Consider the following 22,235-nt stretch of genomic DNA (forward strand, 5'->3'; position numbering starts at 1 on the left):
CAAGGTAAAATTCTAGATCACACTATTAAGAAAATGGTTTGAACAACTTAAAGGGCCAGTGATCACTAAAACATAGTTTCATCAAAATCAGGTCAAGTTAAAGTAACTTCGCATCCTTTTTTTTTTGATGAAGTAAATTAGTAGATAAGATGAATGCTACAGGCATATTATAAGCAGATCTAAAGCTATGCTTATAAATAAAATTATGATCACAGTATAGTTTGGTGAATTTGAAACTAGTGAATAACTAGATCCAAAAAGAGGGATCATTGATGGGTTGCAGCCAACCAGGAAGAAGGTCTATAGTGGAGTGTCACAGGGATCAATCCTTGCACCTATGCTCTTCAACATTTTATCAATGACTTAGATAAACTTACTTATGGTTGTAAAATCTGCATATGACATGACATTTGAAGAGAAAGCAAACACACTGGATGATAAGAGTCCACAAACAAAAATACCTCAACAAGGCAGAATGAAAAACTGAAGGTAATTACTTCATTGTATGTCTGGACCAGTCTGGGCATATTGAACAGTCCTGATGAGGACCAATTCATATCAGCAACTATTCTGCAACATAAAATCTTAAGAGAGTTGACTGGATCACTGAGAGGTTAAGAGACTTGCCCAGGATCGGAAAGTCATTATGTATCAGAGGCAGGACTTGAACTAAAGTCTTCCTGACACCAAGGCCAGTTTTACATCCATTATGCCACACTGTCACTCTAATGGGGAAAAGAAATAAAATTGGAATTAATATAAAATTCTACAATGGGATTCAAAATACAGGATAAGGGTGGTGTGGATAGAAAATTGATCCTGTGGGGGTTTGAATGGACTGTAATCTCAATATAAGAAAACTGTAAGAGAGCAGCCAAAAAAAAATATAATAGGATCTTAGTCTATTCAGAACCAGTCCCGACATATATGCTTAGTTAAGATACAGATGAGCCCAAGCTTATCTGGACAGCAGTGGATAGAGTGTTGGACCTGGAATCAGGAAGATCTGCATTCGAATCTGGCACCAGATACCTACTAGCTGTGTAAATGTGGGCAAGTCACTAAACTACTGTTTGCCTCAGTTTCCTCATCTGTAAAATGGAGATAACAATAGCCCCTACCTCTAAGGAGTGTCGTAAAGATCAAAAGAGATAATAATTTTAAAGCATTTAGTACAGTGCCTTGGCATATAGTAAAAGCTACATAAATGTTAGCTATTATTATTGCCACACAAAGATCTGAATGAACTAGGGACGTTTAGTCTGGAAAAGAGATCATTTAGAGGGAACATAATAGCTGTCTTTAAACAGTATGCGAAAGGCAATGCTGTAGAAAGGAGAATTAAATTTGTTTGGCTTGGCTTTATTGAGCAGAACTAGGAGCAATGGGAGGAAACTGTAGCTGTATTAAGCCTAGTGTAAGGAAAAATGCCTTCACAAATCAAGCTTTGAAAAAGAGAATAGGCTACCTCTGGGAAGTAATGGTTTCATTCTCACTGGAGTTCTTCAAGCAGAGGCTGGATGATGATTTGTTAGACATGTATAAAGCATTTTTGGTCAGTCGTGGGCTGGAATAGATGAGCACTGGGATACCCTCAAATATATCATATTCTACATTTCTCTAACATCACTGTTAGATTTACGTATTAGGGATTAATCTGGTAGCTGTGTGAAGGATGGCTTAGAGAGAAAAGAAAATAGTAGCAGGATGTGAACACAAAGACATGAGATCAAAATTGGAGGGGGACCAAAAAGAAAAAACCACATCTGAAAAGAAGTAAGGAGATTGAAGCATAATATGCAATGATGACCGGCATGCAATACAAAAGACATCAAGGAAGCATAAAAATGGGAGGAAAAAAAGGACAGGCCACATAGCATGAATGAGGGATAAGAGATAAAATAAATGGACTAACCAAAAGACAGATTTTTTTTTAAATGGACAAGTTTTCCAGAATAGAATAGATACTTCTGTAAAATAAATAAATGGGTTGTGATCTGTACGAGAAGAAATAACCATACCGAAGACAGCACCAATTCATGAAAAGTTTTTTGTTCTTTCTGTTTATATTATAGTCATTGTATGTATTTTTCTTGATTCTTCAATCTGTATCAATTCCTGTCTTTCCATGCTTCACTATACTTGTCATATTCAATGTTTCTAACAGCACAGGGAGTTATTACAGCAATTTTTACATTCATGCACCACAATTTGTATAGCCAGACTCTTATCATTTGGCATTTTTATTTCCACTTTTTGCTACTATAAAAAAACACTACTTGAATTATTTTTTAAAGCCATTATTCTTACCCACTTAAGATTTCCTTTAAAAATTAGGCATCATTTTCTTTGAAACAGGAAAGCCTATGAAGCAGCAAACATCAAAACCCTTTGGTACTGGTTAAAAAATAGAAAAGTAGATCAATGGAACAAACTAGAAAAGGGAGAATAAGAAATAATGGAGCTACTAACCCAGTGTTGAATAAACTTCAGGTTTATTTTATTCAGCATAAGTTATTTAGGGAAGAACTCCCTTATTGTAAAAAAATGCTGGGAAAACTAGAAAGCAAGCAATCTTGTAGAAATTAGGCTTAGACTAACATCTTACACCATCTCATAATGAATTTAAACTATATAAGACTAAAAGCCATGCCCCAACAAAGTAGTAGTCAAAGGATAAGAATACACAGTTCTAAAAGGAACTGCAAACTCTTACCAATTACATGAAACAATGTTCCAAACCTTTAATAGTATGAGCAACGAAAATTCAAACAACCCTGAGACTTTACCTCAGGCCCAGGAACCACCAATACCGTAGGTTTATGGAAAGGCATGAACACTGATGGACTGCTGGTGCAGATGAAGATTATTAAAACCATTCTATAGGGCAACTTGGAATCATGCAAATGAAGCGTCCAAAATGTCTATATTCTTTAACCCCAAGACTTCGCTGCTGGGCATATATGCCAAGGAGGTCAATAATAAAAAGGGTCCATATACCCCAAAATATTTATAGCAGCAAATTTCATGGAAGGAAAGACTAGAACAAGTAAATGTCCATCATTTGGGAAATGGCTAAACAAATTTTGGTACATGAATACAACAGACTAGTGCTGTGCTATAAGAAACAATAAATAATGAGAAGCATTAAAGGAAATAAATTGATGCAAAGTAAACTCAGTAGAGCAAGGAAAACAATATGTACAATGATTACAACAATATAACTGGAAATATCAATCAAAAACAGAAAATGAATGCTGCAAAATTACCAAAAAATAAGCTTTTTTTCCTCTTTTTTCTTTTTTCCTCTTATAGGGGAGAGGGAGAATAAAGGGGGAAATCTAGGTGATATAAAGATAAATAAAAATTTATTTAAAAAAATTACTCAAACTATATATTCATTTCTTCTCAATTACTTTCAAAAAATCAGGAAAGTGAGTCCATTCCACATGTATCATTTATTTATACCAGTGGTTAACAAAGTATAGTCAGGGATTCCTGGGGGTCCCAAGAACCTTTCAGGGAGTATGCAAGGTCCAAACTACTTTCTTAATACTAAAACACTTAAATTTCTAAAACGGAAAATATCAATAGATATAACCCACATAAATAAAAGCTCTTTTGGTGTGGAGGTAGGGAGCACTCAGTAATTTTTCAGAGTAAAACAGTAACTTGAGACTAAAAGTTTGATTTATACTAACAACTCATTTGGACAGTAGTAATACCATAAAATATTTCTGATAATCATATTTTATTCTACCTGTGGCAAAAGGTAAAACTCCTTGAAGAAGAGATAAGACAAAAATATTTTGAAATATAGTGAATGCCTATATAAGACTGTCACCAAACTCTTGCATGAGTGCTAAGGACTTCTGTTGCTCCTAGTACTAGTACTACTATTAATACTAATTCCTGTAGTTTTTTTTTAAGATTTTACAAAAAATTTTGCACATATAATTATATCATTTGTTGTTCACAACAGTCCTGTAGTATAAGATTATTACTATCCCCACTTTAGAGCTGAGGAACTTAAGTCTACAAGAGAGGTTAAGTGACTCACCCATAGCTAGCAAGTAATTAAGGCAGGATTTTAACTAAGGTTTTCCTAATTACCAAGTCTAGATCACTTTCAACTGCATCACCCAAATGTCACTAAAAAATTAGTTTCCCACCAAGAGTAAGGAAGGAATAGAAGGTCAAGAGGAAGTCACATCACAGACTCTTATTAGGGACACATCTTAGAGTTATTATTAATTTTTATTGTTGGTTCAGTCGTTTTTCAGTTGTGTTTGGCTCTTCATGAACTCAACTGGGATTTTCTTGGCAGAGACATTAGAGTAGTTTGCCATTTCCTTCTCCAGCTCATTTTTATGGATGAGGAAACTGAGGGAAACATGGTTAAGTGACTTGCACAGTGTCACACAGCTGATAAGTGTCTGAGGTCAAATTTGAACTGAGGAAGATGCGTCTTACTGACTTGCAGGCGTGGCACTCTATCCACTGTGCCACTTAGCTGCCTGATTATCCACTTAGAAATTGTCAGATAGGGGCAGCTAGGTGGCGCAGTGAGTACAGCACCGGCCCTGGAGTCAGGAAGACCTGAGTTCAAATCCAGCCTCAGACACTTGACACATGTACTAGCTGTGTTACCTTCGGCAAGTCACTTAACCCCAAATGCCCTGCCAAAAAGAAAAAGAGAAATTGTCAGATAAAACAGTCAGAAATACACATATTACTCTCACCTGTGGTGTCTCATGGCCTTTACGACTGTAGTTCTGAATAAAGTCCACAAGTCCATGCACCACGGTCTTGACAGCAACCATTGCATTTTCTAGCTGCTCCCAAGTTGGTGAGACAGCATCTAAAATGAGGCAGCATCAGAAAAAATGTGAGCAATATTCTGCTTTAGTGACATTTTTATAAAAATTTTTAAAGGATTTGTGGAAAAGGGTAGAATCAAAACCTGCAAGATATTGGTCTTTGCTTCACATACCTGGATTAGGATCTATGTTTGCAAGCAGCTCCAAATGAGGCCTCAATCGGTTTAGATTTGCTGGATCACCCGTACGCTGCAAAACAATTGTCAACTCCTGGACACTCTTTGCAAAGGATTCTGGAGACTGAAGCTGAAAAAAAATGAAGACAATAAGCCATTCAACTTGACATAAGTAACTATTTTAAATTCAAATTATTTCTCTACTTTTCTCTTAAAGTTTTTCATGTGTCTTCAGATTTCACAGAATGATTATCAGTGATGAATTTAATTCCCATCTCAGAATCTGCCCTATGAAACTTCATCATGAGACACTCTGAAAACTCATAACCCATATTTCCACAGTGCTTTCAAGTTTAAAAGTGTTTTTAACCAAGATAACCCAGTGAAGTAAGTGGAACTGGTATCATCCTCATTTTACAGATAAGGAAGCTGTGTTTTCGAAGCAATAAAATGACTTGATAAACAGTCCACATCTAGGTAAGTAGGTAAGTGGCAAAATGGGGATTTGAATCCAGATTCAGACTATGAGAAAAATGTGGACTTTCAAAACTACTTTTTATAAGGCTCTAATTATATAAATACTTTTTCAAATATTTCAAATAGTTCAAATTCATGCTACAAGCTGAATTTTTAAATTTTTATTCACTACATCTAAGGAAAAAAATCAGTAGCTCTCACTTCACAAACCTTATCAATGATGGACTGCATATGTGATTTATGTGCCAAATCACCATAGAGAAGTGAAGACCACTGTTCTGGTGATATACGAAGCCCTGCTTCCATAGCAATATGAACTATCTGGGCATCATGCTCCCTTCGCAATGCCTCATAACTTCTAAATTCTTCCTTTAGCTGCATCAGAGAAGAATCTTCATCCCTTTTTGTGACCTGAAAAATTGTAAGAAAACAAATACAACAAAAAATTCCACCCTTTTAGAATGCATCAGAAAATTGCCTGGATTAATTCCCTGGAAATTTTAGAAACTAGCACCAACTTTTTTTGCTCTAATAAGGGGGATGAAAACCTGCCTGAAACAACACATGGATACATATTAACAATAATATAGAACTTTAATGAAATTTCTTATCACCAGAGCTGATGGGATATTACACAGCTCTGTATAAAAGAAACCTTTGCATACATGGCCTATTCTGCAAAGCTAAAAATTTATTAATTGTATTCATTTCTGTAGGAATTTGTTTGCTAAGAAAGCAATACAGTTGGTGGAGATTTGATTACCTTATGACTCAAATAGGATGATTATGGCTCACATTTTCAATTAGAATCTTTCAGATTTCTAAGTGATGCTATCCATTTTTCTAAAGATTATACAGATATTATTATTAGCACATTAAACTTTTAATTCAGTGTAATATACTTCAGTCTGCTTCATGAAAATCTCTTAATACACAGTGCCTTCCACATTTATGCTTTTGGTGCAGACCCATGATTTCAATGATATTGATTATCAATATAAATATTAAATATATTAATTATCAAATATTAAATCAACCACTATATTATCAATGCAGATCAGCAACTGTTCTACAACATAATGTCTTAGAGAGTTGCTTGGAGCACTAAAGGTTGAAGTAACTTGCCCAGGGTTATATAAATAATATGCCTCAAAGCGAAAAACCTGAACCCAGGCTCTTGATAAGAATGCTGGCTTTCACACTGTGCATAATTATTTTATAAATTATTATGAAATTAAATTCAACTAATAATGATAGTAAAATTTTAGAATCGATCACCAAGTATTGATTAAGCATCTTCTATGTGCTAGGCACCGTGCTTGCTTCTAGGTATTACAGCCCGAAGAATGAAATAATCACTCCTCAAAAGGAGCTTATATTCTAATGCAAAGAAAAGCACATATAAATACATATGGCATAAATATAAAGTGAATAAATACAAATTTGTACATAGTTGTTAAACAGAAGTTATTTGGAGAAAGATGATGATGCAGTGATGGGGCATCAAGAGAAGCTTCACGCACAATACTGTGCTTACACTACCTCTTTAAGGAAGAGAGGGAGACTTTGAGGTGGTGATAAGAAAGAAGTACATTCTAGGCAAGTGGGACAATCAGTACAAAGACAAGGAGATAGGATATGGTACAATATACGCAAGGAATCGAATCTGTATTTAAGGAAAATTCCTTTGGCAAAACTGCACAGGATAGATTGGAGTGGAAAGAGACTTAAGCTAGGGAGACCAATTAGGAAGGTATTATAAAAATCTAGGTGAGAGATGAGGGCCTGAACCAGGGCCATAGCTATGTGAAAAGAAGAGGTCAGATGCAAGAGATATAGGGAACACTGAAACAGTATGATCTGACAACTGACTGTGTATGTCAGGTGAGGGGGGGTGAACAGATCAGAAAAATTTTGACCCTGGAAGACTACAAGAATGATAATGCTTTCAACATGAATAGTAAAGTCTGGATGACAGGTAGGTTTGGGAGAAAAGAAGAGTTCAGTTTTGAACAATTTAAATTTAAGAAGTCTCTGGGAAGTCCAATTTGAAATGTCCAAAAGGCAATTGGTGATATAGGGCAGAAGCTATGGAAGAGAATAGAAATAGAAGGAGATGCACATATATACATTTATACAGAAAATAGAAATATATGTTTATGTATGCATATCTTCATTATATATGTGTGTATATTATATATTATTATATAATACAAATATAATATATAAATGTGTGTATATGCTTAACACACATATAAGATATAAAGATATAGCCTACATGGGAGTTGATGTGGTTACCCAGAGAAAGAATACAGAGGATGAAAAAGGCCTAGGAGAGAACCTAGGACATGATATAGATAAGAAAGCAAAAGAAACTGAGAAGGAATAGTAAGACTGGTGGGAGAGAATAGTGTCATGGAAAACCTGAGGTTGAGGTTATCTAAGAAGGAAGTCTATAATGTTAAATCAAGAGAGGTTGAGAAGAATGAGGACTAGGGAAAAAAAATTAGATATGGTAATTAAGGGATCATTGTATAATAATATTCCATTACGTTCATATACCATAATTTCTTCAGTCATTTCCCAACTGATAAGCACCCCTTTTGTAGGAAATGAAGTGCCATAAGAAATAGAGATGATTCCAAATAAGCCTGGGAAGATTTTTATGATGATATACAAAGTGAGAGGAACTAGGAGAACTTATATCATAACATTAATTATAAAAAAGAACAATTCTAAATGACTAAAGAACTTTAACTAATGCAATGATCAACAATCACTCCAGAATACTGAATCACAAATGCTGATGAAAATGCTGCAGATACCATGACAGATAATTGATATACAAATACGGGAAATTAAGACTAGCATTTTTGGATGTGGCCAAAGCAGGAATTCATTTTGCTTGACCAAGTTTATCTATGTACAGAGTTTTGTATTTTTCCCCAGGGACGGGGTAAGGGGGACAGATTATGGGTGAGAGAAAACATATTTAGGGGAAAAAAGATCATTGGTAACTTTCAAGAGAAAAATTTCAGTTGAGTAATAAGGTCGGTCATATTCACTCATTCAATTCATTTAACCAGAAATCATTGAGCTCGCACTATATATAAATCATTATACTACGTACTGGTCCCTATCCTTGTGCCACGTACAACGTAGCAGAGAGTATGACATGCAAGTTTAAGCACAGTCATAGCATATAATGCACAATAATAAAAGCATAAAAAAACAAGTCATTGTTGAAGGGATTATGGGAAGACAGGTGAGTCAATACAACCATTTTGGAAAGCAATTTAAATTTTCCAAATTAAGTAAGACGTCCATATCCTGACCCAGAAATTCCATCACTATGCTTATACCCCAAGGAAGCAAATGATAAAACAAAATCCTCATATATAACAAAATCTTTATCACAGTACTTTTCATGATAGTGAAGAATCGGAAGCAAAGTAAATGTCTTATCAAATGAATGGCTAAAAAAACTGTATGTAAATATAATGGAATATTACTATACTCTAAGAAATGATGACTGTGATGAATACAGAAAAATATGGAATTTCTACATGAATCAAGTAAAGTAACAACAAAATATTTAAGCAGAGCCCAGAAAAACAATGCACACAATGACTACATGTGAGTAGAATCACCAAAAAATGAACGTTGCAAAATTATAAAGAGCAAATACGTCTCACAGCTACAACTCACTCCTTCGTAAAGGTAGGAGATCCACAAATGTGGTACATTGCACACATTTTCAGACTTTTTCAATGTAGTGATAAGGTACACTGACTTTTCCCCCTCTTTTTAATTTTGCAGAAGTATTACTTGTTACATGCAATGGTTCTCTGGGAGGGGGAAAGAGATGGGTAGGCAAACAGGAGGAAATTATAATAATATTTAAAAAACAACAATAAAAACATTTAAAATAGAGAAAATGACAACAATGTAAATAGGAAGACGCACAAAACAGTTAAAAGTAATACTGCAATATTACAAAGAATAAATATTTCTCCAAAACAAAGGTAAGGAAAGGCACTTCCTCCAATGCCTTTGCATAAGTGGGAAATCCATGAATGTGGAACATTGAATACTCATAGACTTTTTCAATGAATAGATTGATTTTGCTGGTGTTTTTTTCTCTTCCTCTTTTTTTCTTTAAAAATATTCTTTGTTTAATAAGATTGCTCTCTGGGAGGGGAAAGGTAAGGAAACTAGAAGAAATGAACATGTAAAAAACAAAAGACATCAGTTAAAACTTAAAAGAAAAATTTTTGCAATATATTACGACAAAAGCACAAGTACAAAATTTTATGATTTAAAGAAGATGACAGAATAATTCAGGATAAGCCTTAGTGGGAAAAAAACCCCTACACATATTGAAATAGTAACACATAGTGTAATCTCCTGATTTATCACAATAGTCATAGGAGGGTCTTTGGTGTTCTGATCATTTTCTAAGGAACCACACTGCACAATGAATACAATAGGCATACTGAATACTTTATTAGTGAGGAAACATGAAATACTTTTGGCACATATTTATAAACTCCAATAAGCATTGCTTCAAAAGAGAGCATCATCCAGGAAAAAGCAGGTTTAGGAAGCAAGACAATAACATATACTACCAAGAGAATGATAGGCACACTGACTATAAAAATGCAAATGAAAAAATCACTAAAAGGAAGTCACACTATGAGTGATTAAAAAACCAAAGAACTTCCTAGAGGATAGTTACTAAAACAGAGATCACCGTTAAAAGCAGAGAGGTATAGGACTAGCACAAAACACTGTCAGAAGCAATTACTGTACTAGATGGTTTTCTGGGGTACTTGGGAGGGTCAAAGGGAGAGTAGGGGCATGGAGGGGCAGAGAAAGTGGAGTTGACAGAGATACAGAATATAGGCATTAATAAAAAGGTTTTTGATCTTTTTTTTAAAGCAAGCTTAATTTTTCTCTGTTAACATAACTCATTTTTAACGTTTGGCAATTTTTGTTTAAAATTAGCAAAACAATAAACATAAGCTGAGCAGTCATTCTTAATTTAAGTGTCATACCTTAAAACAAGAAGCACGATACAGTAGCTGCACAACATGACCAATACTTGTTTTTGATGCCTGAGGAAATCTTGGTTCCAGTCTTTGGACAACAAAAAGTACCAAAACTTTCCTTGATAGAGCAGAACCATCTTCCAGGGCCAGCAATACTAACTTTAAGGCCTCTTCTTGCATAGCTGGAAACAAGTCATAAACATAAAAATATTTTTAACTGAAGAACTCTATAATCTTGTTATTCGTCATGACTAGCACATTATGTTCTAGGGTTTGTGGTAACGCATTACTCAAAATGCTGTGCTATTTAATACGCAGGATATCATAATCATACAATTCCTGTAAAAGATTAAAAGAAAAAAAGGAGCACATATCATTAATTCTTTATTAAGCAGCCCAAGTACCTGGATATCAATGGGAAATAAAAAACTCAAAAGGCAAACAATGGTAAAGATAAAAAAAAATGCCAGGTAATGTCATTTGAATAAGGAAAACCCTCTGTTCCTATAATTTGTCATTCAGTTGCTTCAGTTGTGTCCAACTCTTCATGACTTCATCTGGGATCTTCTCGGCAGAGATACTGGAGTGATTTGCCATTTCCTTCTCCAGCTCATTTTACAGATGAGGAAATTGAGGTAACCAGGGTTAAGTGACTTGCATAAGGTCACACAACTAGTGTCTGAGACCAGATATGAACTCAGGTCTTCTTGACTCCAGGCCCAGCACTCTATACACTGCACCACTTAGCTGCTTTACAAGTCATCTTATGGAATACATCTGAAATTATTATGGAAAAGATACAACTTATAACATAGAACAAATGTGTCTTCGAATCCAGACCCGTTATTTCATCACTATGGGTAACTCCTAGGGTGGAAAGACCCTGTAAGTAATACAGACTGATATTTTCTCTGTAATTAGTCTTAGAGAGTTGAGTGAGTCCCTAAGAGGTTAAGTAACTTTATCAGGATCACATGGCTAGTATGTGTCATAAGCAGGACTTGAAGTTATGTTTTCTTGACTCCAAGACTGGTTCTTATTATAGAAAGAAATGTATTTAGTCTCAGTTTCTATTTAAATGAGAGCAGAGCAAAGTATCATGACACTGTCTTTTCTTAAAGTCTACACAAGCTACATACTTCATCCTACATGCTGTCAATTAAATGTAAAGATATATCTACATATAAACCTTTTCTTCCAATTATCCTTAGGCTTCCAACTATACAAATGAAACATTCACTATCTTTGAAAATTACAACAAAACCCATGAATCTCTAAGAACGAAAATGAGGAAGGAGGAAATTCATAAAAGTATATCATTACAAAATTTTTGACAGACACGCAACTGCTTAGAATAAGTGTCAATCTTAAAATACGTGATGCATAAATGGAGTAGATGTGTAGGTTTTATCAAATATAATCTGACAGTGCATTATGGAAATTCTTTAAAACTATTTTGCACTGAACAAGAACATCAGAAAAACACTTGATTTCTACTGGCAAAGTTAAAATTATTTAAGAAGGTATTGGGGCAGCTAAGTGGCGCAGTGGTAGAGCACCGGCCCTGGAGTCAGGAGGACCTGAGTTCAAACCCAGCCTCAGACACTTGACACACACTTACTAGCTGTGTCACCTTGGGCAAGTCACTTAACCCCAATTGCCCTGCCAAAAAAAAAGCAAACAAAAAAAAAAGGTATTCATCTCTAAACCTGTCAGTAAATGTATTCTCTAAGAAGTTTTTAAACTTTTACCTGGTCCTAAGAACTGGCATCCCCGAGCCCTGACTGCAGCCCATAGATTGGCAGACAACTGCTGAGGGTTCTGGTGTTGTAAAATCAGTTCAGTTACAGTTCTTTCCCCAAGTGACCGTGCTGCTCGCATGGCTCTTACACGACCTTCTTCTTCCACAAGTTGACAATTTACAAGAGTCACCAGTTTCCTTTGCATTGGACGGCTCAGTGCACTCTGATTCAAACTAGCAACACCTTTTAAAAAAAGAGAAACCAAAGGACCTTAGCTTTTAAAAGTAAAGGTGAGTTGAAGATTTTTTTAAAAGTATGTTTCATTATTTACTTCACTGATGTAGCTATAATCCTTGAGTTAGTCTCTCACTCACATCCCACAATGGTACTGATATTAAACTCCTAGAGACAAATTATAGGATTTAGAGCCTTAAAGAAACCTTAAAACACATCTAGTCCAATCTTTTCATTTTACTAACACAGATATGACACCCAGGGAAGGAAGTGATTTGACCAAAGTCATACATTATCAGTGTCAGAGTCTGGAATTTGAACACCAATCCTGAGATCCTCAATTTGGTACTACTATTCGAACCCTATCACTGTATATGCTTTACTTAAGACTAATACCTGCTTTCTGATAGTTTGGACGCTGTTGTATACTTTAGGTTTATCAAGACAACTTAGGTTCTGGTATGCATATAATGGTCAAGTGATATTTTATTGCAATTAAATTAGAGAATATGTACTAACTCTATTAATAACAGATAACAGATATTTTGATAGATTAGTAATCTCGTTAATGTGGATCCTCTCTCCAATGTAAACTTATCCAAGTCTTCACATTCCAAGTGCTTTCCCTTCCATGTATCTTTGATATGGAATCTACCCCACATATTGGAGATGTTACTCTAGCTTTTTAATATTTCATAGATAACAAGGCAACACTCAAGACTATCCATCTGTTATCCTTCACTTTTACTGCATGACCAGCTCAATTCCGTTAGCAATCATACATAAAAAGACAATAAAGTATACCTGGCTGTTTGTCAGTTAATGGTCACTAATGGTAGATTTTATTTAAAACCAAGACATTTGTCTTCTGGGACCTATCACATAATTGTATCTAAAATTTTAAATTCCTTGAGTAAGGAATGACAATTCACACTTCTTTGGTATTTCTCAAATAACAAGAATATATCTCATTAATAAGATGATGAAGACAATGATAGTAGCTCATATTTGGAGGTGTGTGAAATGCGTTACTCAAAACAAATAATACACATTATTACACATATTACATAGTACACGTCACATTTTAGAGATGAAGAAACAAAGGCTTAGAGATTAAATGACTTGCACAGGGTTACATGAATAGCTAGTAAAGTCTGGAACTTACTAAGTGAAGAAACATAAGTTCAAGGGAACACAAGAAAGGACTCCTTGACAAGATTTGTTATGATTTATATTCTAAGAATTCTAAATAAATAGAAATAATTTAATCGAAAAATATGAATATTTCTCCCATTGTTTGATTTGTGGTTAGGTTACATTTATTTACTTTGATGGATCTGAATTCTTATCAATATGAATAATTCCTGCAATGAAGCAGGCCTTCCATGCCTGTCCAACCTATATCATTCCTGTTTAAATCCTCCCATAAATTCCATAAAATAAAAAATAAAATAATAATCTAGGTTCTCAGTCACAAAAGGCAGTTGGATCCTCTGTCAAATCTATTTCAAGACTTTCATTGCTTCACATCAGGGTATCAAAGGTAAGTTTTCCAAGGTTAATAATTCCCTATCAAATTCTACCCACCAACAAAGACATAGTTTTTTTTTTTTAAGGAACTTACCCTTTCCTCCACTTAGTGGCTTTAAGTAGAGTGCCAAATCCTCAACACATTTCTTTGCAACCTCATAGTGCTTATTCTCTCCTAGATTACTTAATTTTACTGTTTGATGATCTGGTACCTAAAAAGGAAAACTTCTCATAAATACAGCTTCAATAGATTCAGTTCTATATATAATGATAATCTCACCTTGCATAAAATATAATTCTAACAATACAATCAAATCATAGTGTCAACAGTTGTAAATGAACTATAGATCATCTAATCCAACTTATTTATTTTACAAATAATTAAGGACCAGAGAGAAACAGATTTTTCAACAAAACTGATTCAATGCTAACAATGTTTTCTATGAATTTCAAATTTACAAATCTGCTTTTCCTCTAAACTAAAAGTTATTGAACAAATAACAATTAACATTTTCATAGTGCTTTATTATTTACAAAGTTCCTTTCTCACGACAGACCTGTGAGGTATGTAGAAGTATCATTATCCCCCTGGAAGGAGGAGATAAGGAAACTGAGGCTCTATGAGAACGGGTGCTCAGTATCACAAAGCCAAGAAACTGAGGGGACATTCAAATACAAATCTGTATTAAGTGCATGTCCAATATTTTTATGCTACTTCTCATGAAAGGCTACAGCAATAATCAGTACAGCTTTACATCTTACCTGGGCTCCAACTAATTGGAGAAGTGCAAAGTTTACAGGAAGCACATCAATGTCTGTGTTGATGGCAGTCTGGTCAAAAGGGCATGCTTTTCGGTGAAGTTTATTTAAGCAGGTCTTGCAGACGGTGTGTGAACAACCTAAACTGATGGGCTTGTGCACATTCTCATCAAATTCATTATAGCAGATTGGACAGGACAGGAATTCTGTCCACTGAGCAGCCTGCACAGGCATTGTGGAAACTGGATGCTTGTTTAGCAGTCTAGCAGACCATTATTTCACTGTGTAGTGTTGTGTGAGCTAGAAGGGAACAAAAAACAGAAAACAAAAAGGAAGATTATTTCCATATCTTCACAATCAATACTGTAAATATTAAAACCAATTTTGATTTGCTATATAAGCTAAAACACTAAACACATTTTATTTACTTTTTGATATTTAATAATGTAATTAAGACAACATAGGGTCTCATGCTTAACTGTCACTCAATTACAGAACTAAAGTGAAACCGAATGATAGTAAAACTTCAATAAATCTGTCTGAAAACAAAATTACAAAACAATCATTGTTTATAAACTAATTCAAGAGATGAAATGCCATAACAATAAACTTAAACTGACAATGACCAAAGTTTAAGTAGATTTTGTTTCCTTCATTTTTGTGGGGGAGCATGGTCACTTGAAATCCAGATTTTATGTAAAAGTGAAAGGGATAATCTTCAAATTGAATATTCATAAGGGCAGAGAGAATTTAGTAAAAGCCAGATAAAATATACCAAACAAATAACTTTCTACATTACTCAAGAAATTTAAAAAATTTAGGATGTTGCTTCAGTGACTCAATACAATTGCAAAAAATAAAAACAACCATGACAAGCTATAGTAAGCTACTAAGTACATTTTTAAAGAATCACATGTAATTTTTTAAACATTTTAGTACTACTTTGCCCAACTATGATCTGAGATCACACTGACAGAATATTCCTCAAACTAAAATTAATGTTTTAGAAATAATAAAAGCCCCAAACTATAAAGCCAGCTTTAATTCACTTCATATATCTGGCACTTTTGTGTTATGGGTCCATTTTTCCTGAAATGATATAAACTGAAGCAATTTACCTGATTTAGAGATTTTGTAGGTAATTTTAATTTTAGCTATTGGTAAGAGAATTCTTTCTTGTAGGTATGAAGCACCATTTTTCCATGAAGCCCAAGTTTATACCTTACACTATTTGTATACTTGTGGTCACATTAATTCTGAATTTTTAAACTGAGAAATTAAAGAGTAATCTTTTAATCAGATTTAAAAATACGATTCAATTCAATAAGCACAGACTGAGTATGTACTATTGGGGGACAGGAATATAGAGAGGAAAGAGGAGGAAGATATAAAAGTTATAAAAGACATTTATCCTATTCTGCCAGCATAGAGCTTACATTCTAGCTTCTCAGACTAATATCTACCTCAGGCAAACTGCATGCAAGAAAGAGGAATGTGAACATACCTATCTACTCACAGATTTTCAGATCTGGAAGGGATCTTAGTCTACATGACACAGACAAGTAAACTGAATCCTAGGGTATTTGAGGCTACTTGCTCAAGATTATATAGCTAGTTAGTCACAGAGCCAATCTTAGAATTCAGGCCTCTTGATCACCATTACACTACCTTGACATAATACAGAAAAGAAGGGAACAACTATTGAATTTAGAGATCTGATAGATGTACTTGAGCATATCTACAGGCAAGATTGGCACACAGACAGTACTTAATAAATTCTTATCCACTGACTTATTGATTGGTAACAAAAAAAAGAAGCAGTTATGTAATGTCCCTCCAAGGATGACATATCACAGGATTAAAGGATGAAAGATTTAGAGCTTAACTGAACAAAGGCCATGTAATCTAATGACAACAACAAATCTGATCTAGCACCCTCATTTTACAGAAAAGGAAATTGAGGTCTAGAAAAGGTTAGACTTACCCAAGGTCATAACAACAGTAACTAGTAAAGCTTTCTTTTCTATGCTTATATAAAACAAAATTAGCAGACATGAGTGAGCTATGTTAATATTGTTGCATGGTTTTAAATGTTGACATGAACAAAGTCATTTGAGAAAAGATATTCTCTGTAGAAATAAAATACCCAAACAGTACCCAAAAAAAGTATTACTAATTATAATTTCTAAATCTAGGAGGAAGTTTGCCACAGCACTTTTTAAAATTTGTTTAAAAAAAAAAAAAGTTGCAAATCTTTATCATCTCTTTGGCAAGATCATTGAATTTGGAGTCAAAAGGTTTGCCACCTATGTGACCTCAGTCAAATCACTTGACTTCTCTGGATCTCAGTTTCCTCACCTGTAAAACCTGTTTAAATTTCATCAGTGGTACCCAATCTATGAATCCCCAAATCCATAGGCACACCAAGGCTTGCCATTTTGATCTTTACTTAGCTCCAATACAATAGGCAAAATTATTTAGCATAATAAGCTAACCAAACTTCTATAAACTTAAATAGCTGATCCTTAAATCTATTAGTATTTTTTTTGAGACTGGGTATCCCTATTCAGCCAGCCTGAAGTACAGAGACTACTCATGTATGGATCCCACTACTGATCATCACAGCATCTTCGACCTGCTTGCATTCCCCAACCTCTAAGCTCATGTTGAGTCTCCCCCTCCCCCTTCTCCTTCCAGGGGCCTACCATATTGATACTAGACTTGGTGCAGACACTTGATCAATCTAGCCCAATGCAGCTCGGAACTCCCAAGCTCAAGAGATTTGCAGGCCTCATAGCTTGCCTAGCAGAAGGGATTATAGATGAGCACCACCCAGCCTAGCTAATGCTGTTTTCCCAATCAACAGATGCTAAGAATACCAACAACTACTACCAAGTAAGGGTTGTAGTGTCTGTTTATGAAATTTGAAGAAAGGCATCCTAGTACTTGGAAAATTTGGGAATCAAAAGTAGATTATCTTTGTTTCCTCCTACTCTAGATACTATGATCTTATGACAATTGTATGAAGACTCAAGAAATAATATAGCAAGGGGCTTTGTTAACTCCAAATAATCTATATCTAAGAACATGGAATTATCATTGGCCTTACCGTCTCCAACTTGAAAGCATTCAGACATAAAGTTTGAATACTACATATTTCATAAATATTTCCTAACTCAAATCCAGGACAATTAAAAAGTATTTATGTAAATTAGATAGGTTTTCTGGGTACTAGAAATCTGGACATTTAGAACAATTACGCAGCTGATACTATACTTTGCTCATTGAACTGCTTACTGACTGATACATTAGCTAACACCAACAACAACCAACAGCCATTAAAGGTTTAAAAATTTCAATCTGAGTTTGAAGGTATATTATATAACAAACCCACCCCCCCGCCACCCCGCAAAAAAAAATTCAAAGGGAAAATTTATTCCTATTTGTTGTGCTTTAAATGTCTATAAACTTTAAAGTATTCCACATATTTTATGCAAAACTGAATTCCTAGATATAAAGTAGTTTGTAAGGTAGTTTTATAAATTCACTCTAAAATACATTCCCAGATCTTTCTAGGCAGATTTATGCCTTACGAATTCACAATGACACAGCCATGGCTAAGAAGATTTTTTAAAAATTTATTTTAAAAAGTTAAACTTCCAATATAACAAATAAATCTGATCAGCTTTTATACTTGAATTTAATAAAATATGTGAACTCATTGGTACCTACAGCCTGAAAAATGTTTCAATGCTATTAGAGGAAAAGAGATCATTTGTTTTACAGTCATATTTTTCCCTTAAATATGCTATGGAGTATTCTAATTCAGCCAAGTTGGACCATTAAAATAATGCTTGCATTCCTTTTTTACAGGTACCTGTTCAGAAATTCTAAGATTTCCAATGTCCGTTAAGTTAGTGGAAATTCATCTAAAATCATCTTTCAACTCTTTTATTTTAACCAAGATAATCATAATTTGTTTCAAGTTTAAATTTCTTGGAAATGAATTCAAACTTGAAGTCTGATGAATAGTGAAATTTACAAACTTTTGGCACCCCAAATCACCTCAAATATAGCTTCTGAAGAATTGATAACTGGATAAAAAATAAAGTTGATGGCAATTATTTGAACAAGTCTTCTTAAACACATTAAAAAGTCTTAAAATAGAATATGTAGACAATTTAATTTCCACCTGAATTTAAGTGAATGCCATTACAAAACAAAAGATAAAATTTATTTATGAGAAACTTCGGGCAGATTTAATTCCAGACAGACTGAATCAACTCTGAATGAAGAAGCTATATGCTGATTTACGCCTAATAAGCTTATTAAAAGCAGAGGTATAAAGCCTCCTCAGATTCACAATGACTACTTCATATGTTAAATATTTTCAAGGTAGCGACATAATTAACATTTCACTCTTCCACATAACTTGAAAGACACATGAAAATAACGTGGCAGCTCTTCAACCCAAATATCGGGGGATACGCCTATCACTGAATACATCCTCAATCGGTATTGCAACACAAATAGACTTTTGATCTATTTAAGAGAGGAATATTTTTTAAAATCTTGAATGTAAATAGTGCTTTTTTACAACAGAAAAAGGATAAAAAAATTAATCTTGAAATTTCTTGGGAAAAAAGCACTTAAATTAAGCACTAGAGAGCTGTGACCATATAAACTACTTACACTGAAACACTGTAAACTAACTTTGGGTTTGTAAAATTCTAACTTAACTACTATAAGAACAATGTGGTTTGCAGAGAAATAGATATTTAAAGACAAAACGAAAACCTTCCAAGTACAACAAAAAATCTAAGAAAATAAATTGTAAATTTCAATTATTCAAAGCACTAAGCAGCAAAATATTTAAAATTAATTTTTATTAAGTAAACTTTTAGTTACCAAAAATATAGGGCAGCTAAACAGGGGATTTTAAGAATCTTAATTTGATATATTGCTTTTCTGGTGCCTAGCACAGAGTTATGCATACAGTTAGCACTTAAATGTTTTTCTGAATGAACTTGACCTTGAGGAACTATTCTGTTCAACAGCTTTTCAAGTTATAAGCCCCCCGTGTGCCATTTGCTGACATGTAAAACTGCAGAAAAGCTACTAATTTCCTTCACAAATATGATGGAAAGATGAAAAAGAGCAAATGTTTTACATTTAAGAAAATGTTATTGGCAAAGCATAATCTGTTAACCAGAACAGTTCCCTGTTATATTTGATTTCATACTACTGTTTAAAAAAAAAAAAAAAGGTTTAGGATTCTACCACTGCAAAAACTCCTAACCTACTATTTTATATGAAGAGAAATACAGTAATCTACAATACAAAAACCATATTGAAGTTCAGCTATTACAAGTAAACTAGCTTGCCAATCAAACAAATCTTTGTCTCAAAGATGTACATTAGGTCTTCATATCATCTAACATTCGTATACTCTTTCTTACCAGTATCACCTTGGGCAAGTCACTTTACCTTTCTGAATCTCAATTTCTTTAAGAGGCATGGTGAGGAACCAAATGGATAATCTTTTAACTCTCATTTAGTTCTGAAAGCTATGATCCTACCTGTATGTACCTCGAGGAAGTAAGTAGGTCATTTAGCAAGGAATTACCCAAGTAACTTCAATGACACCAAGGAAACATCCAAAGAACCAATGGAAGACTTACTACCAGAACATTAGAGGATTTATAGAAACAAGAGACCCCCAAAAAAATCGGGATGAAAAAGTATGACTGGCTTACAATGGAATTTAAGTACAGAAAGGCATCATTTATTATGAATAGTAGTGGTTTTACATTTACAAAGTACTTTCCTAATAATATTCCTGTGAGAGAGATAATGGTGAAATCTGGGGAGGGGGAGAGGTCAGGGAGGATGATTCAGACACGTGATTTCAACAGTTTAAGGAACCCCTGGCAAGGAAATTTCTCAACCACTGCAGATCTACAAACTTTCTACAATTTAGAGGGTTTTTCTGGACCCTTGAGAGGTTAAGTGTCTTGCTGACTCCTAGGTAAGATTTCTGTTCATTATGGTAGACTGTCTCTCAGCATAAGTATTATTACCACCATTTTATAAATGAGAAAACTTAGGCACAGAGATTAAGTGGTTTAGCCAGAATTGCACAGCAATTATTGGTCCTTAGACATAAAACTTGATTCTTCTGCCTTGAAAGTTCAACATTAATGCAAACATAACATAATGCTTCTCACTTAGATACCTTAAAATTCACAATTAGGAATATTAAATGGATTTAGATCATCTTAACTGCAATTTCAGCTACTAATGGAGAAACAAAGGAAATAATCTAAGAGCTGTAAATTGGTACTCTAAATTGTACGAAAGATTTTAAGGGAGAAAAGGCTCAAATATATCTTCAAAGAATTTCTCTACAGTTCAGCTGTTTAAACTCTACTGCTCATGTCATTTTGGAATTTAAATCAATTACTTAATGGATTTCAGAGTAAACTTCCAATGATATTTTCTAAAACACAAATCTTTTTTTCCTGTTTATTATACCTACCACTCCCAGTAAAATTCAAGATCCTTTAGCAGTTATAAGGACTAAAAACAAAAACATATTCCTTTCGGATGGCAGAGTTGTATTTATTTCATCTTATCAAGTAATTTTCGCCATGTATATTTATTCTTCCAAGAGAAAGTCGAGCTCTTTATCCCTCTAATGACATTAGGCTAATTTTCAACAAGATGCTCTGTCAATGCTCTGAAGTCTACATTATTATAAGAGAGCAACTTTATGCTCTGGAAATGTCTCTTCACTAAAAGTAGTATGAGTGTGCAAAAGTCACTCTGAAGAAAGCCTTTCACATGATTACAAAGACATAATAAGAACAATTAAGAAGATGTTATTGATAACATTAACAGCAAAATGGATGGAGTACAATTCATTTTTTTTCTTCAGTGTGCTTTATTCTACCTACTGGTTGCTCAATTTTTCAAATCTGGGAAAAACTGTACGCATCTGGCTAATACAATAAAAGAATATTGTTTGGAATATTACTAGAACCATAACACTCTAAAATGCTAAACTATAATACAAATTTCTAAGATTTTTTAAAGTTAAAAAATAAATTTAAAATGATAATACCAAAAGAAAAAAATTCCATCAAAATAGCAAAATAAAAAGTTGTCAATCAAGTAAGGAAATTGTCCAATTAGTACAAAGTCATTTGATCAACAGTTAAAGGATTCTAGTGCACGTGATCCTGAAAAGGCTGGTCTTCAAAATTGTTGAAAATGTGTTTTTTTTCTAAATACAACAGAAATTGAATTTTGTGACATTTTTGTTCAGTAATTTACCCAAATATCAACACAGAATTTAATACATTAATGTTAAAAGGAATAAAATCTAGGAAAACAACGGTGTGGGGGTGAAGGGAGAAGAAGAGGTTAAATTTAATGGGATACAAT

The 22,235-nt window shown here is 34.0% G+C and overlaps 1 protein-coding gene and 1 non-coding gene across 4 annotated transcripts in view; both read right to left on the reverse strand.

Moving 5' to 3' along the window:
• The window catches only part of RC3H2 (ring finger and CCCH-type domains 2), a 63,073-nt gene that overhangs the window by 39,129 nt on the left and 1,709 nt on the right, over window positions 1-22,235 (reverse strand). For all 3 annotated transcript variants that reach the window (XM_036750390.1, XM_036750389.1, XM_036750391.1), the window contains exons 2-8: window positions 14,793-15,089; window positions 14,125-14,242; window positions 12,276-12,509; window positions 10,531-10,706; window positions 5,684-5,884; window positions 4,994-5,126; window positions 4,743-4,861 (exon numbers count right to left, since the gene is read on the reverse strand). In XM_036750390.1, coding sequence (XP_036606285.1) covers window positions 4,743-4,861; window positions 4,994-5,126; window positions 5,684-5,884; window positions 10,531-10,706; window positions 12,276-12,509; window positions 14,125-14,242; window positions 14,793-15,023 — 1,212 coding nt within the window. In that variant the 5' untranslated portion in view covers window positions 15,024-15,089. The remainder of the gene's footprint in view (window positions 1-4,742; window positions 4,862-4,993; window positions 5,127-5,683; window positions 5,885-10,530; window positions 10,707-12,275; window positions 12,510-14,124; window positions 14,243-14,792; window positions 15,090-22,235) is intronic.
• On the reverse strand, window positions 5,212-5,323 carry LOC118845197. The gene has a single exon (XR_005010062.1). It is a non-coding gene; the product is annotated as a small nucleolar RNA SNORD90 (small nucleolar RNA).

Source organism: Trichosurus vulpecula, chromosome 3, assembly GCF_011100635.1.
Source record: "Trichosurus vulpecula isolate mTriVul1 chromosome 3, mTriVul1.pri, whole genome shotgun sequence".
In the NCBI taxonomy this organism is placed as follows: domain Eukaryota; kingdom Metazoa; phylum Chordata; class Mammalia; order Diprotodontia; family Phalangeridae; genus Trichosurus; species Trichosurus vulpecula.